At 40.6% G+C, this 18,099-nt stretch overlaps 1 protein-coding gene across 11 annotated transcripts in view; it reads right to left on the reverse strand.

The window, feature by feature from the left end:
* LOC138748799 (ryanodine receptor 1-like) overlaps positions 1-18,099 on the reverse strand; it is a 394,433-nt gene that overhangs the window by 257,288 nt on the left and 119,046 nt on the right. For all 11 annotated transcript variants that reach the window (XM_069909562.1, XM_069909560.1, XM_069909558.1 and 8 more), the window contains 8 exons: positions 15,857-15,983; positions 11,762-11,922; positions 10,774-10,939; positions 6,933-7,019; positions 4,892-5,118; positions 3,849-4,713; positions 3,184-3,384; positions 351-462 (listed from right to left, as the gene is read on the reverse strand). In XM_069909562.1, the coding sequence (XP_069765663.1) occupies positions 351-462; positions 3,184-3,384; positions 3,849-4,713; positions 4,892-5,118; positions 6,933-7,019; positions 10,774-10,939; positions 11,762-11,922; positions 15,857-15,983 (1,946 nt within the window). The remainder of the gene's footprint in view (positions 1-350; positions 463-3,183; positions 3,385-3,848; positions 4,714-4,891; positions 5,119-6,932; positions 7,020-10,773; positions 10,940-11,761; positions 11,923-15,856; positions 15,984-18,099) is intronic.

An 18,099-nucleotide genomic window follows, 5' to 3' on the forward strand; every position in this document is an offset into this window, starting at 1 on the left:
TAGACTTGCTTCATCGATCAAAGCACTGAGTACAAGGGCAGGGACATCATGGTCCAACTGTAATGGATGTTCATTAGACTGCACAGGGAGTACTACGTGCAGTTTTGGACACACACCTAGAGGAAGGATACCATTAAAAACGAAGAAAAGATTCACAAAAATGTTATTGGGATTAGTAAGATTGATTTATAAGGAGAGGCTGGGACTTTTCTCCATGGAGCATTGAAGGCAAAGGGGAGACCTTATAGATGTTCAGAATTTGTTCGATATTGAAATAAAATGTGATTATAGTTTTTAAAATAGGTGTGAAAGGTTCCATTTCAGACAATGTAAAGTGTATATGCACGTACCGCAGTGGGAAAGAAGCTTAGTGTGGAAGTGGAGCAATACATCTCTCACTTTATCTGGAAGAGGACATCTCTCTTCATCTGGCCCTGGTTTGAAATTCATGAGCATATTAATCTGCAATAAATAACCACATTCAAAGTGAGACAAGAATCTTAAAATGATATGAATTAGATACTTTCAGTAACTATCAAATCAAGAGAAGACACAGCTCAAATCTTACAATCATAAGAACATAATCTATAGGATCAGGAGTCAGTCGTCCGGCCTGTCGAGCCTCCTCTACCATTCAGTGAGATCGTGGCTGGCCTTATCATGGGTTCATCTCCACCTACCTGCCTTTTCCCTATAATCCCTTCAGTCCCCTATGTAAAAATCTATCCAACCTGTCTTAAATATATCCTCTAAGGTAGCGAATTCCATAGATTCTCCACCCTCTGGGAAAAGCAGTTCCTCCTCATCATCCTAATTCTACTACCCTGAATCTGAGGCTCTGTCCCCTAGTTCTGGTCTCTTCCACCCATGGAAACACCTTACCTTCCTCTATCTTATCTATGCCTTTCAAAGTTTTATACATTTCTATAAGATCCCCTCTCATTCTTCGAAATTATCGATCTCTCTTCATAGGCCAACCCCCTCATCTCTGGAATCAACCTGGTGAACTTCCTCTGCACCATCTCCAAAGCCAGTCCATCCTCCTTAATTAAGGAGACCAGGACTACCACAGTACCCCAGATGCGACCTCACCATTACCTTGTCCAGTTGCAGCATAACCTCCCTGCTCCCAAATTCAATCCCTCCAGCAATAAGTCAACATTGCATTTGCCGGCTTGATGGCCTGCTGCATCTGCAAACCAACGTTCTGTTCATGCACAAGCACTCCCAAGTCCTTCTGCACAACAGCAAGCTGCAATCATTTGCTATTTAAATAATATTCTGACCTTCCATTTTCTTTCCAACATGGATAACCTCACATTTGCCAACATTGTACTCCATCTTCCAGACCCTTGCCCACTCACTTAATCTATCTATAATCTCTTTGCACAATTTACTTTTCCATTGAATTTAGTGTCATTTCCATTTAGTGATACAGTGCACTCTGTCTCCTCTTTCAGATCATAACTCAAAATGTTAAAATTAAAAATTCATGAACATATTAATCTGCAGTTAGTGTAGTGGTTAGGCAATGGTATAACAGTGCCAGTGACCTGGGTTTGAATTCAATGCTGTCTGTATTGAGTTTGTACATTCTCTTCACGTCTGCGTGGGTTTCCTCGCACCTTTCTGTCTCTATCTCAGGGGACAAACCATCTAACTCCCACAATTGCCTGGATTATACTTTTATTGGATAACCTTTCTTGTCATTGCATAGTATATTGAAATTGAGTGCCCTATTTCTTCCCACCCTATCCATTGTAAGTATGCCGTTCCTTTCTCCTAATTCCTCTGTTTCCGCTTTATCTGTTTCGAAGACGAGAGCTTTCACTGCAGGACATCCTCACTGTCCACTCCATCACCCTCCACATCTTCCCTTCTCCACCTCAATCTGTTCCCCACCCATTCTTTCACCTCCACAAGATGCTTCCTGCTGTAAACACGTGCAAAATGTCTTCCTACATCTCCCCCCACCTCAATAAACAGACCCCTTCTCTCCCTTATCTGCTTTCTTTTGGGATTGCTCCCACTGCAACTCCCTCATCCACTATCCCTACCCTGCACTCTCCCCATTGGTACCTATTCCCTATAACTGCAATAAGTGCTACACTTGGACCCAAACAGTCTTTCCAAGTGAAGCAGCACCTCTCTTGTAAATCTGTAGGGGCCATTTACTGCATTCTGTGCTCCCCATACGATTCCTCTACATCAGGGAGACTGGATGCAGATAAAGAAATAGTTTTGATGAGCACCTTCACTCTGCTTGCTGCAACAGCAATGATCTGCTAATACCCAACTATTTTATTCCATACACCATGGTCACGCTGACATCTATCCATGGCCAAGTAGAGGTCACACCTGGAAATCAGAGGAACGATGCCTTACATTTCATCCCTGCTGTGTCCAACCAGATGGTATCAATATCATCCTTCAATTTCAGTTAACTCCCTCTCCCAGTTTCTCTCTCTCCCTACCCCTGTCTCCTTTTCCCCTGCTCCCCACCTTTCTCCTTTCAGAGAGCTACCCTTCCTTCTTAGTTCTCTGCCCTCTCCATCATTTCATCATCCATCATCATGGATTCAATTCTGAGAATAGCGCACATTTTCCTTGGCCCTCGGGCTTGCCACCTGGTTCTCCTGTCCATTCCCATATCTCAAAGATGTCTGAGGTCATCAATTGAACTGGCCACTGTGAATTCCCCAAATGTGAAGTGGAATCTTGTAGAAGTTGATGGGAACGGCACAAGAATAAACTGGAATTAGTGTAAATGGGTGTTTGATGATTGGTATGGATTAGGAGAACTCTGCATAAACTCATCTGAACTCTCAATTTTTCACCATTACTCTGCATTGATATTTTTACTGAGAAAATGGATATCATATTCTTTCAATATTACACTGCATCTACCATGCCTATCTTTATCCACTTGATGAAACAGCTAGCCACAGTCATTGTCTGCCCAAACTTGCCACTGTTCCACCACCCCCAGAGGACAATTCTGAAAGTGGCTGCCGGCCATCCTGAACCACTCTTAATTGGTACAAAGACTGTACCCGTCAGTTTTGGATGGAAGCCCAATGATTAAAGCAGGACTTGGGGAGCCCAGCTGCCTTTCTAGAAAACCCAGCAGGACACATTCTTTTTGCCAGGGAATTTTCTTACAATCACAACATCAGGACTTGCCTGTTCCTGTGGTGGAGACCGGAATTCCCTCGTTTTTCTGGCAGTTTCAGCTGCACTCATTTCAAAGCACTGCATGAGTTCACAGTAACGCTCCCTCTGATCTGCTTGCATTCTATTGACAAACTTCTCTGCAAATGAAGCTATTGATTCAACCCGGTGTCGCAGTTCACAGTCGCAGAAGAACTGCAGCAGTTTGCACATCTGTAGGGAGGCAGGAAATCAGTATTTAGGGTTAGAATTATTGAACCATAGAATATAGTACGTGAGTAGACCATTTAGCCTTTCATGGCTGATCAAGCAACTTCTGTATCCTACTCCTGATTTCTCCCCATACTCCATCTCTTTTAACCACAAGGGCCAGATCGAACACCCTTCTGAATATACAAAGAATTTGCTGGAGAAAAGCAGATCAGACACCATCTATTTCTTGATAAAGGGCTCAGACTCAAAATATTGACTAATTCACCCATGGATACTGGACAAGTTCTTCAACTTTTATTTTGTTCATTTGCAATGGTTGTGTTTTCACCAGAATTTGTCACCGGATATATTTCTTTATGTTAGTGAGGATCATTATTTTCATTACAAAATCCAAACCAACAAAGCTGAATGTCCAGAGATTTCAGTAAATATTTTAAAAACATTAAAAATAATCCATTGCATACCTGTAATTTGACTGACTCAGGCAATTTCATCTGCAGAAGTCCTTCCTCTAGTTCCTCCTCCTTAAGGTTTTCTCCTTCCACAATCTTATCTTCTTTTAGCTCATCTATCTCTTGTCCATTCTTCTCTTCTCCTTCACCCTCCCCTTCTCCACTGACCGGTGACTCTGCTTCTTCCTTAGTATTGTCACTTCCATTTTTTTCAATTTCTTCTTTGACCTCAGCAAATACATTCGGTTCAATCATCTTAAGAACGTGTTTAACATCCTCATCGTCAAAAACTCCCATAATAAGAAGTGTGCTCACAAGTTTTAGTACTGGGACGAATTGGAATTCCACACTTCCACCAACAGGATCTCGTGTATGCTGTCCACCATCTTGGACAGCCTCAGTCAACATGTTGATTGCTTTTGTTTTAAGAATGTCCAATGGGATCTCAGGGCTGAACTGATAACGTTCATCACTGGTGCCAACAAATGATAGAGATGCAAAGTGGAGTGGAGGTCTTAAACATGTGGAAATTCCCACACCGGGCAAGCCATGAACTTTGTTCTCATTTGGAAACAATGTGATTTGTTTGGTTTCTTCAGTCATAGGAACAATGAATTCGTTGTTCATCATGAGTCGAGACCGCTGAGCTGACTCCAGATGCACACTGATAAGAAGAACATAGTAGCCGCTACGTAGAAGACCTGATATGTATGTGTTCTCAATGGTGTAGAGCAACTGAAATTCATCAACATGGCTACAAATGGCATGGGCTACTCGGTTGTTACCCAATGCACAGACAGCACAGTACAGTAGCAAGGTGTGATAGTGAAACTTCAGTAGATCTTTATGTTCAGACAGCTCCAAGATATCAATGCATCTATAAGAAAATATGTAAAAGCATACAAATTAAAGTTCATTTTAACAGGAGACGCAAAAATAGAATTAGGTCAAACTTATATTTAAGACAAATGCAGTATTATTCAACGTTACTTATCAAGGTACAACTTGCAGTTTAACGAGACCATTTTACACATCATATACAATCACTTCTTAACCTGTTTTCCTCAGGAATATGCAGTGCCATCATGATAACTGGCTCAATGGATTCGACCATCCAGCCATGTCGCTCACTGATTCGTCCAGTTTCTACAACCAAAAAGTCATTTGGCATGCGACTCCATACGACTGGTGTGATCATTTGGACATCAAGTCGGGGAGGACACTGAGGTGTGGTATTCGTCCTTTCACTCTTGAACATAGCTGCAGAAATTGGCATAATATTCTACAAAATGCAAAAGGAAAGATATCAGGCAGGCGGTGCAGGGGCTCCCTGTGGCCATCGCCCTCAGTAAAAGGTAAATCTCTATGGATACTGTTGGGGGTACACTTCAGAGGGTAGCAGCAGCAAATGGGTCAGTGGCCTCCTGACAGGCTCTGAGCCTCAGCAGGGAAGGCTGAAGTCAGGCAGAGCAATAATGATGAGATTATTGAGTTAGTGGCACAGATGGGCCATGTGTGTTAAGGTGAAGGAGAGGAAGTTTAAGGGAGACATAGGGATTCTCAACTGTACAAAACTAGAGCATTCCTACAGAACCTTTGGCAAGCCGAAAAGGCGCAAAGTGAAGAGCGATTTCCATTGAAACATTTTTTGAGCATCACCAGACACAAAAAATAACCTACCAAATCATACCAAATTACACACAAAACTTAAAATAACACTAACATAGAGTAAAAGCAGGAATAAGATAAATACACAGCCTATAGATAGCATCAATAATGTATGTACAGTGCAGTTTCACTTTTACCAGAATTGGGAAGACAGCAAACTTTGACAGCACCGCCAGCCTTTTTTGTAAAAGCAAAAATCCTTTCATAAAAGCGACACAGGTTTCTTTTTAAAAGTGAATTTGCGTAAAGCGAGTATTCGTAAAGCGGGGTATACCTGTATTGGGGCAAAATTGTTTTTTTTTTTTTTTTTTTTACAGAGTGGTAGTTGTCTAGACAGACTGTCCCAGAAGCAATCGTGGAGCAAATATAGGAGTGTCATTTAAGAGGCTTCTACATGGACACATGAATATGAAGGGGATGGAGGGAAATTTATCACATGCAAGCAGCAGTATTTTGCTTTGATTTGGACGTTGTGTTCAGCACAGACACACAATGAAATGGCCTGTTCCTGTGCTGTACTGTTCTATTTATGCTCCATGTGGGTCAAGGAGGGGCAAACAGAATTTAACATGGCAAGTGTGAGGTGCTAAATTTTGGCAAATTAAACTTACTGACACAGTGAATAGTAAAACTTTGGGGTGTGTTATAGAACAGCAAGACCAAGGGATATAGATGCATACTACTCCCCGAAAAAGGTGACTGAGGTGGATGATGAAGGCAGCAAATGGAACATTATCTTGCACTGAGTAAAGAAGTTGGGAGATTGTACAGTTTTAATCACTCAGACATAGGAGGGATATCAATAAGTTGGAAGGGGTGAAGAGGAGAATCAAAAGGATATTGCCAGGACTGGAGGGCTTCAGTTACAAGGAGAGGTTGGTTCTTTATTCGTTGGACTGTTAGAAGCTGAGGTTTATTAAATCATGAGGGGTATGGATAAAGTGAATGCTCAGTCTTTTTACCTGTTCTAGAACTAAAGGTTTAAGAATGAGAGGGAAGAGATTTAAGAGGGACATTTAATCAGAGGGTAGTCATATCTGGAACAGTCTGCTAAATAAAGCTGTGGAATCAGATACAATTACAGCATTCAAAAGATATTTGGACAGATATAGGAAAGGCTTTGAAGGATATGGACCGAACACAGGCAAATGTGACTAGCTGAGAATGCCAACTTGATCAGCATGGTCTAGTTTATCTGAAGAGTCTGTTTCATGCTGTACTCCAAGGTTCATCTAACAAAGACTGAACTATTATTCAAGGAGGTTTTTTTATTGCTTTTCACCAACACACAAAAACAGCTTAAAACATTTTGTGTTGAGCTGGAATGGCACAGAATGTTAAGCATGAAACATTAAAATAATAGTTTTTGAAAAATCAACTTTAAGGTGCAGTTTACAAATATAACCCCTATACTAATGTTGGGCTTACCTTCAACTTCCCAAGTTCAAACTGGCACATATTCTGACTGGAAGGTTGCACAAAGACTGCAGGGAATAACTTCTTACTTGGTTCAACCTTTGAAGTAAAATACAGAAAAGGGCAATGGAGAAGCACAAAAACTGCATAAATTGAAATTTGTAGCAAACAATAAGCTCCTGGAAGAACTCCACAGGTCAGGCAACATCTGTGGTTTGAAAGAGTAAGACAATGTTTTGGGTTGGGATCCTTTATAAAGTTCCTCGAACAGCTTATTGTTTGCTCTAAAAATAAAAGGACAAACCACTTTAAAATAATGTACCTGATGTCTAACAAATCAAAATGTATATTTCTAATTTAAATGTGTGACTTTTCGGCAGTAGATTGTGTAATGCAAATATAATTAGATTAATCCATGTTTTGATATTGTAAACTTTCATCCCACTAGACTGCAACATCAAGATTACTGTTCCATCATTATTTGAGCGGAAGAGCTGATTTTCCAAGAAATGTACAATTCCTTTCCATTGCTCTTACAATTTATTGAATATAACCACCCTTAGAGAAGAAGTAAGAGGATCAAATTTGGCATTTCAGATTGATTCTCCTTCATAAAATAAACCAAAGTTAGTGAACAAATATGTTCTGCAACATAAAACACATCAGAAACAAATATACTGGTAAATAGTAGGTAACATAGTGCTGCACAGAAGTCGGTAATAAAAGAGAATGATAGAAATAGGCTGTGATGTGAAAAGACAAAACCACAATGAACTTTATAGGTTGATGACCTTAAATCAGAATTTGCCAGATCAGGTGCAAACTCTAAATAAAGATTAGTGCCTGCTGAATATTATGATCATTGCTGAGAGCTGTAACATGCCTCACCAGAAGATCATACACTGGGCTTCAATGAAAGAGCTGAAGAGCCCAAAGACAGGAAGGTCAGTGGCAGTGGGATGGAGTTGCTCATTTTATTCCAAAAAAGCACAAGGGAAATAGTGCTGAGGAGTTGCATCATGATCTTGCTTGGTGTGGATTATTTTAGTTCTAAGAAAAGTCTAGAGAGACTTCTGATTGAGGTATGTAGACTCAGATATATAAAGAGCAAAAGTGAGGCAAGTGTGGAAAACAACGCTGGGGCGGTAGTAATGGGGGACAAACTGAATAAGCATTTTTATCTGTTTTCACTGTGGAAGGCGCCAGCAGATGCAGGAAGTTCAAGTGCAAAGGGGCAGAACTGGATGTCGTCGCTATTAATGAGGTCAAGGTGCTGGGGAAGTTGAAAAGTCTGAAGGTGGAAAAAAGTCACATGGAGCTGATGGATTGCAATGAGAGTCCTTAAAAAGGTAGCTGAAGAGATTGTGGCGGCATTAGTCGTTGTTTTTCAATATTCTGGAATGATTCCAGAAGACTGAAAAATATCAAATCTCTCTCCTTAGGAAATTATTGGTTGTTTACCCTGTCTTCAGTAGTTGGAAAGATTTTAGAATCTATTATTAAGAATGAGGTGTTGGGGGACTTTGAAGCGTAGGATAAAAATCAGCCAAAGTCAGTATGGGTTCCTTAAGGGGAAATCTTGCCATACAAACCTGTTGGAATATTTTGACAAACAACTGGAAGGACAAACAAAGGAAAGTCAGTGGATGTTGATTATTTGGATTTTCAGAAGGCCTTTGACAAGATGCTACATGAGCTGTTATGCAAGAGAAGAGCCCATAGGATGACAGGAAAGACAGCATGGATCGTAATCTCCTCCTGCTGGTCAACCACAGAGTCGAGATAAAAGGGGCCTTTTCTTATTGGCTGCTAGTATTCCACAGGACTCGGTGCTGGGGCCACTCCTTTTCCCATTATGTTAATAATTTGAATGAAGGAATTGATGGCTTTGTGGCCAAGTTTGCAGATGATACAAAGGTAGAAGAAAGGAAAGGTGGTATTGAGAAAGCATCCAGTCTTACTTCCTATGAATGCTGTGCATTCTGATGAGATTCTTCAGCACATTTATGCGTTGTGGAAGAACTCAGCATGTCAGGCACTATCTGTGGAGGCAAAGGAACGTTGGACAATGCAGGTCAAGACCTTGCACCAGAACGCTTTAGTGAGACCAAAGCATTTGAGAAAGTGCTACTGAGATGGGTTGATGTGGAAGATAGAGATCAGTCATAAGTTAATCACCGCTAGTATTGTTGATCAATCTCCAAGGGTTGTGTTCCTGTTTCTACACTTCTGTACCTTGCATCAGTATTTACAAATTAGAAGGTCAAGGACAGTGATAGGGAGAATAGCATGGAGCATGCCCATGTATTGGGGCATTTCAAGATCAAGAAAAGAGATGGTGTTGGGTTTTTTAAGGAGGCATTGAGGTGGACAAGTCCTCTGGCTTGATGGGATATCTCTTATTGAAAAAGACAAGTGAAGAGATTCTTGGGGTCTTGACAAAGACCTTTGCATCCTCTCTGACAACAGGAGAGGTCCCAAAGAACTAGAGAGTACCTAATGTTGAACCTTTGATCAAGAAGGAGGAAAAAATGATAATGCAGGAGATGATAGGCCAGTAAGTCAGTGGTATGGAAACTACTGGAAAGGATACTTAGGGAGAAGATTTATGAACATTTGGAAAATCACAGTCAGATATAAAACAGCAATAGACAAGGGACAGGTCATAGGTTACCAATTTTAATTTTTTGAGAAGATGGTTGATGAAGATTCAGGGATGGTTGTTATTATACATGAACATTATTAAGGCATTTGACAAGTTTTGACAGAAAATTGGATGGACTATGGAAGATGGAGAATAGTGGTGAAAAGCCATTCTCTGGGCTGTGATTAATGGTATTCCACAGTGCTGGGATCTTTAACAATTCCATATATAAGACTTGGATGAAATAATAGGTAGATGGGTGGGTTAGTAAGATGATACAAAGCTTGGTGGAATTGTGGACAGTGTAGAGGGCTGCCAAATAGGACAAGAGAACATGGATCTATTACAAATGCAAGTGGAAAAATGGTAGATGGAGTTTAATCTGGACAAACGTGAAGAGATGCACTTTGGGATTCAAATGTAAGGGGAATGAACAGAGTTAATGACATGACTCTTAAAAGCATTAATGTGCAGAGTAATCGGACCACAGCTCATTGACAGCAGGTACACAAGTAGATCAGGTGTTGAAGAAAGCATGTGACCTGCTTGCCTTCATTGGCCAGGACATTACGTATAGAAGGAAGAAAGTCATAGTGCAGCTATGCAAATCTTTGGTGAGTTCGCATTTTGGATACCGCATGCCATCCGAATCACCCCATGACAGGAAGGATGTGGAGGCTTGGGAAAGAATACCAAAGAGATTTTCCAGGATGTTGGCTGATTTAGAGGGTATGGATTATGGTGAGAGATTGGACAATTTTTTTTTCCCCTCTGGAGCATAGGAGGTTGAGGAGACATCCAATAGAGGTTACCCTGGTAAAAGCATACACATCAGGGAGCATGTGTTTAAAGTGAAAGGGAGATGAGTGCAATAAATATTTCACATAGAGAAGGGTAGGAGCCTGGAATGGGCTTCCAGGAGTAATGGTAGAAGCCGACACGACTGTAGCATTCAGGAGCTTTCTTGATAGACACAAATATAATGAATGGTGGTGCAGTTTTGAAGGGCCAAATGGCCTACTCCCATACCTATTTTTCTATGGAGGGATATATATCAAGTGCAATCAGCAGTGTTTAAGTTGGTCATCATGGTTGGAAAAGCACGCAGGCTGATGGGAGTATTCCTGCTCTATGCACATTTCGTTTTGCTCGGAGTAAAATACAGAAGTTAATTTTCTTAACCATCTGTTAACAAGGGAGTGAAGGTACCTGGTAGTAAGTATTTATGTCTTTTCCATTAGCTGTGAAAGTCATGAGACCAGTAGCCAAGTCAACAAGACATCCAATCTCCAAGTCAACATTACACCGGCTGGCTTGCTGTGAGCTGCTACTAAATTCACCTCCCCAGACCATATAACAATTACTACGCTTCATGCTGCAGGTAGAGAAAAAGATTGCAACAGTACACATCATCTTAATCTTGTTGCAAAATAGAAGAGCTGGGTCTTACAACACATTCAAATTCAATGTTTAATTAAAAGCAAAATTATACATTTAATGCAAGGTCATTAGAAAGTACCAAAAGTTCATAAAAAGTAAAGTAAGAAGTAATACCACCCACAATCCTATTTTAATATTTTAAAATACAATTATACAAAATTACAAAAACCCACGATTGTGGAAAGTAGGTAAATTTTTAAATATTCAATACAAAAATAGAATACTCTGTACAATGCTTTATAAAATAAATGAGAAACATTACAACAGGTATCTATTGAAACTAGCTAATTTGCCATTTGCCGACAGGAGAGTTGGTGGAAAGGTGCTTCAATCTACACATATTAGATTGAAATTTTGAACAGTTAGAATTCAGAAAAAAGTGATAAATTTTATGCTGTAGGTTTACAACATTGCTCAGTTTGTTTTTCAAATTGTTGAAGGGGGTGCAGGAAGAAGCATATTTTCATATGTTTTCAAATATAGTTTGGGAATCTTTTAATTTGACTAAACCTCAATAATTCTGTAGTTGGGGTTAATAATTAATATTAATGAAAAAAAGGGGCTTTATCACCTAGTAAAAATAGGCAATAACAATAGAAAAAACATTTCCAGGTTTAAAATTATGCATATTAGTAAAACAATGTGACAATCAAAATTTAGAATTTACACGTGGTTAAATATTTGATTACAAAAAGTTAACAAGTATGTTTTGCAACTTGCTGCAGTTATAAAATCTCAACTATATTAACTTTGATACCTGTCATGAACTTTTCCTTGGTCATCTCCCACTGAAACAGTGACTGTGCGAACTTTGGACAAGTCAAAATTGCCATCATATTGATGAAAATCTGGGGTCACCCAGCCAACCCACACACCACTTGGTTCTTGCCCAGCAAATATTCTCACAGAATAGTAATACTGTCAAAATAAAACACTAAATTAGAAACCAGAAGTATTAGATCATGAGGATTTTTCAGGGTTTTTTTTGTTTTAGTGACCATGAGAAATAAATCAACTGCAGTCTTTAACTGGCAATAAATGGTGTGTGCTGATATCTCACTACAAAGTCAAAGCAATGAATTTAATAAATTGCACAATTTGTGGCTTCTCATCAAGATATAATGGTTGCGTATGTTATTTTCAAAAGTAAAACTTCCACATTGGCCTTTATAATTCTTTCAACTTTCTTAAGAGGGTGAAGGTTCTCATAGATAGTGTAAAGTTGGGAATTATGAAAGCAGGTAGCACTGTACATTTAAATTAAAAATAGTAAATCAGAAAAAAGTACTCCAGAGGGAAGGTAAACAAGAACATGCGTAGATATATGCAAATGTGCTGGAGAAAATTCCACACCCCACTGCCACATTGATGTGTACATCCATGACCTCATATACTACCAAGTTGACATCACCCACAAATTGGAGGAACAACAACTTATATTGTCTTAGCAGTCCCAAACAAACAACATCAATATCGACCTCCAATTTCCATTAACAACAATACCACACCCCCGACTCTTTCTCTCATCTTTCTGTCTCCCTCCAGCTCCAAACCTCCACCCTTCCTTCTCCTGTCATAGAACTGTCTTTCTTAGCCCTTTGCCCCCTCCCCCTGTTCCTACTCAGCTTATTTCTCTCCTACCTTTCCGACTATATCCATCTACAGGTACCTAACCTTTTATCCAGAATTCCGAAAACCAGCAACCTCTAAAAACTGGCATTTTTTTTTTGATGACAACATCTGCTCATCAAAGATGGAGTTTGGCACCAAACATGACATTCCCGTGTACCCCGTCATGTTCCGCTACTTTATAAGCACCTCTGAATTGCCTATACTGAGACCTGTCCAGCGTTGCGCCGTTTTCAGTCATACCCATAATCTCCCTTGCAGCTGAAACTACTGTATCAGCATCAGCCCAGGGGAACCAAGAAGGGGGCTGTTCTCCTGGCACTGGTACAGCTGGGGGGGGTGGGGTGGAAGAAGAAGAGATGGCACCACACTTGGGCAAGTGAGGTGGCAGTGCAACTCAGGCGGGGGTGTGGGGGTTGGAGATGGCAGCGTGACTCAGGTTGACGAGAGGGGGGAAAGATATGGCAGCATGACGCGGGCAGGGGGGGAGACAGCAGTGCAACTTGGGCAGACGATGGGGAGAGACGGCAGTGTGACTAGGGCAGGCAAGGGGGAGAGACGGCAGCGTGATCAGACAGGCGGGGGTAGATGGCAGTGCGACTGGGAGGGGGGTGGGGTGTGGAGACGGCAGCTTGACTCGGGCTGTCTTAAAGGGATGAAAATAAAAATGATTCCGAAATCCAGAAGATTCCAAACAATGGCAGATGTTTGGTTCTGACGATCCTGAATAAAAGATTAGGCATCTGTATTAACTCTTTCCTTATGGCCTGTGTCCCTCGCCCTTCTCCTCTATCCCAACTTTATATTCAAGCATCTGCTTGATTTTAGTCACCTCTGAAGAAGGCCTCAGACTAGAAATATCAACTGGCTTTTACTTTTTCTGGATACTGCATGACCTGCTGAGTTTGTGTGCTACCATACAGTGAGCCTGCAGAGATATTTGTCATTGAAAAATGCAGCACAGAAACAGACTCTTCAGCTCACAATGTCCATCACGTATTTAACAACACTAATCCTACCTATCAGCACTTGGTCTATGGCCTTGCAGACATTGGAGATTTAAATTCTTGTTTAAATAATCCTTAAATGTTACAAATGTATCTGCTGCAAGAGCAACTCTGGCAGACTATTCAAAACACACTCTGAGTAGTAATATTCTTCCTCAGATCCTCTTTAAACATTTTACCCATCCGTCACCTATGCCCTTGCAATGGAGAGGCTGTGATCCTATTCGGAGGACACATTGCATGTCATTCAAGGTCAAGACTCAATCCAAGCCATCAAGGTGGCCTTGCGATTGGCCCACCTAAATTACCAGGTGGTGCAGTCCAGACAGCTGCCTGGACTCAGCACTGACCTTCACCCAATTGGCTCAGATGAATCACCTAGGCTGACCCCTTCACTTGGCTTCGAGCTATTAGCCACAGCAGCCAACAGGGCCCAGCCTTCCCCGGGTGATTTCTCCCCCACCCCAATACTGGCTGCAGAACTATAAAGAATCATGTGGCCCCTTGTTCTGCCCCTTTGACCCCTCATGGTACACAAGTATCACTTTTCGCACTGGGTTGGAGTGAGTCCCGAGGTTTAGGTACCTAAAGCTCTGTCCGTACCAATCAAGGGGTGGTGGAACGTAGTATCTATCACTTTGATTCTGACTGTTGATTGTATGTATTTAAGTAACTTCCCCAGTTTCTGTTGGTTTCTCCCTCATTATCCGAAGTGTACATTTACCTCTTGTATATTGTGTGTAGGTTTATTTAGCATTTCGACCCTATTGACCTATTTGAATCCCCAAAATAAACATGTGCTTTGTACCTCGACTTTGACCTGTGGGATCCACACAAACCCTTACAACAGCCCTCTAGTTTTAGATTTGTATAACATCTATCAAGTTCACTTCAGCTTCCTCCACCCCAAATGAAACAAACACAGCTTACCTAGTTTCTCGTAAGGATGTACCTTTTTCGTGAACCTCCTCTGCACTCTCTCCAATGCCATTTCTGTGGCAACCTGAATTGTATACAGTACTTCAACTGTACCTTAACCAATATTTTATGAAGTAGTGCATCATAACCCCTTGACCTTGTGTTTCATGCCCCAGTTCATGAAGGCATTTCATATTTATTCTGTGCCATCATACAGTATTTACTGTATCTATACTGCCATATTTGGGATCTAATTATGTGTACACCATGGTTTCTTAATAGACCCTCAGGCTCTACCATTAATTGTGGATCTCCTATCCTTGGGATGCTCCAGGATATTCTTAGTCAAGTTGAGCTTTTTAGTGCTACAAACCTCTAAATTGTTGACTATGGCACGTAGAGCAGGTGGGCAAGGACAGTGATGACCTGGGCATCAATATCTCTGAGTAGAAAGCTCGACAAAAGGTAGTGTACACAGCTCAGAACATCACAGGCAAAACTCTCCCCACCATTGAGAACATCTATGTGTCGTCAGAGAGCAGCAGCAACCAAGGATCTACTACACCCATCAGGAAAGAGGTAGAGGTCCCATAAAACTCATCCCTCCAGGGTCGGGAAGAGCTGGCTATCTCGTAATTATCACATCGCTGAACAACAGACTCATTCAGAGACCAATTTCTTACTTTGCTCATTATTTATTACTGGACATTTATTTCCTACATTTGCAGAGTTTGTTCACATTTTGTTTACATGGGCGGCACTGTTAGGACTCAGGTCTTGTCTGTAAGGAGCGTGCACATTCTCCCCGTGCCTGCGTGGGCTTCCTCCAGGTGCACCGGTTTCCTCCCACGCTTCAAAATATACCAGGGTTTGTAGGTCAGTTGGGTATAATTGGGCGGCATGGACTCATAGGCTGAAAGGATCTTTTACCGTGCTGCATATCTAAATTTAAAACTTTAAAATTATCTTTCTTTTGTACACATTTTTTCCTTAAAGCTTCCAGTAATTAGAAATTCTGCCTGACCTACAGGAGAAAGAATTTCAGGGTTGTATGTGATGCCATAAATAAATTTGAACTTTCAAGTCTCAAATGCTAGACAAGTAAAAGACTTTTAAAAAACTCATATAGATTGGGGACTTTTTACAGAGCTGTTACTTTACAAGGGCTCAAAACTAAATCATCAAATCAGCACTCTTAAAACATACAATTTTACAAAAACATCCCCCAGTTGACAGGTTAAAACAGAGCAAAGCTTTTTCTTTTCTTTAACTGTCACTGATTCATGTTAATTATTTACCGTGGTGGTGTTCAAAATAATTTCTGGGTCATCCCTGTCATCTGGCACCACATCCTCTATTAGGCGGGGGACAGTTGGTATAACTGGTGGCGGAGCAATAAAGGCAGGCTTTTTTTTGAACAAGAACCTAAAATGCAGAAAAAGCAAATAAATCATATATAAATACCAAAACAAATGTTGGAACTACTCCACGTATCAGTTTGTGCAGACAGAGAAAGTGTTAAAATAAGTGAGGAAAGAACCAAAGGAAGATAGAAAAGGAGGGAAGTTGGAGCTGAATTGAAAATGTGAAAATGAGAAATGAGTAATGAGAACGACTATTGATACTTGATGCGCATCAAGGATCCATGGTAAACCTGAAATCTATCCTAGATTTATGCTGGTTGGAATCCTCCCTTGTGCAAAGGAATAGAATTGCGGGTCAGGCCTAGGACATCACCGCAGAGGTTCCTTAAGAAAGTGCCTTCAGCCCAACCATCTTCATCAATGGCTTTCCTTCTTTCACAGGATGAGAAGTGGGTTTGTTTGTAATGAGAATAAAAGTCCGTTTCCATTCACATGAACATAAACAGCATTCAGATGGGGACAAATAAAATTTTTCAACATAAAAGTGTCAGCTAACTGCCATTTCTTACAATTAAGTCTTGATATTCAGTGGTAATATAGAGCCGTTGGAGAAGTTAAACCAAATAATTCCAGGTCAGTTAGTTTGACTGCTGATGGACAAATAATTAATATCTATTCTAAGGGACACATAAATGTTTAGGGAGAAGGGGCACAGATTAATCAGCAAGAAGTCAACATGGATTTGCATCGAATTTGAATGAATCTTTCAAGCGGATGTGATATGTGTTTATGATGACAGTACAACCTACCTTGTCGACATGGAATTTGGTAAAGCTTTGGCCAAAGACCCAAGCGACTTGATGCTTAAAAGAATAAAAGCCCATGGGCTCCCAATGAGTAGCAAATTATATTCAAAATTGGCTCAAGGGCAGGAAGCAAAAGACAAATATCGATATTTTTTGTGACTCGACTTGTCGATGATTCCACTGTTACTTAGTCCTTTGGCATTTCTATTGTTCATTAATAATTTAGACTGAAATGGAGGAGCATGAAAAACAAGTTTACATACATTACAAAATTAGCCATGAGTTTGAAGACGAATATAGTCTAGACCACAATTCTCAACCTTTATTTTGGCTACAGCCCGTTTAGCTCTCTGCTCAAAGCTTATGGGCCCCCTTCCCTGTGAATCAGTCAAGTTTAGTTGCTTTTTTCTGTGCTTCTACTGACTACAAAATAGAGGATTTCAGTCCATGGGCCTTCCTTAAATATGCTGTGGCCCACAAGGTGAGGAGTCGGGTGGGTGGGGGGGGGGGGGAAAAGAGAGGAGAGGTGAAAGAGCTGTATGGTCCCTGTTGAGAAGGCCTGGTCTTCTAATTGAGAAAGCAACTGAGGGAATTTAAACCAGAGATGTTGCATTTGGATAATGGAATAGGAAACAGAATTTACAATCAATGACAGGAATGATGTAGGGAAGAAAGATACCTTGGAGTAGGCTTCCTCAAATCCTTAAAAGGTAGCATGGCATGACAATAAGGTAGCTAAAAGGATCTGTGTACAAAATAGAGCAGCAGTGAGGTTATGCAGGATTTGTATACCATGTTTATTCAATCACAGACTGTATGCAATTGTGATGGTAAAGTGCAGGAGTGTAAAAAGATGTTGCCAGGATTAAAAAATTGTAACTAGGAGAAAACATTGGACAATATTGCTTTCTTTGGAACAAAAAAAGTGAATTAATAGGAAAAACCTATTTCTTTTTGAGAAATTACTAGGAGGCACAGATTTCAAGTCGAGGTCAAATACCTAAAATCTGAATAAATTAAAACCCGAATAGTTTGAAAACTGGAATTTTATACTCAATTCAATAAAGTTTGGACATGTTCAAATATAGGATCAATTCAGGACAGTGCTAGCTCTCAGTGTCTTCACTGCTTTGTTTACAGTGACTCAGCAGTCTATTCCTCCTGTTGACTATCAACCCAGACAAGTCTGGACTCAAACCATCCAAGTTCAAGTGCCACCTCTGACACCCCATGCTTATTCTTAACATAATCATCATTGAAAGGTCAGTAAATGTGCTGAAAAATCAGTGGGTCACAATGCAAAAAGGAAACACAAAATGGTCTGGCAGTTCTCATAAAAGTACCGAAGACTAATTGTTTAAGCCATTGTGC

This window comes from Narcine bancroftii, chromosome 13, assembly GCF_036971445.1.
Source record: "Narcine bancroftii isolate sNarBan1 chromosome 13, sNarBan1.hap1, whole genome shotgun sequence".
NCBI lineage: Eukaryota > Metazoa > Chordata > Chondrichthyes > Torpediniformes > Narcinidae > Narcine > Narcine bancroftii.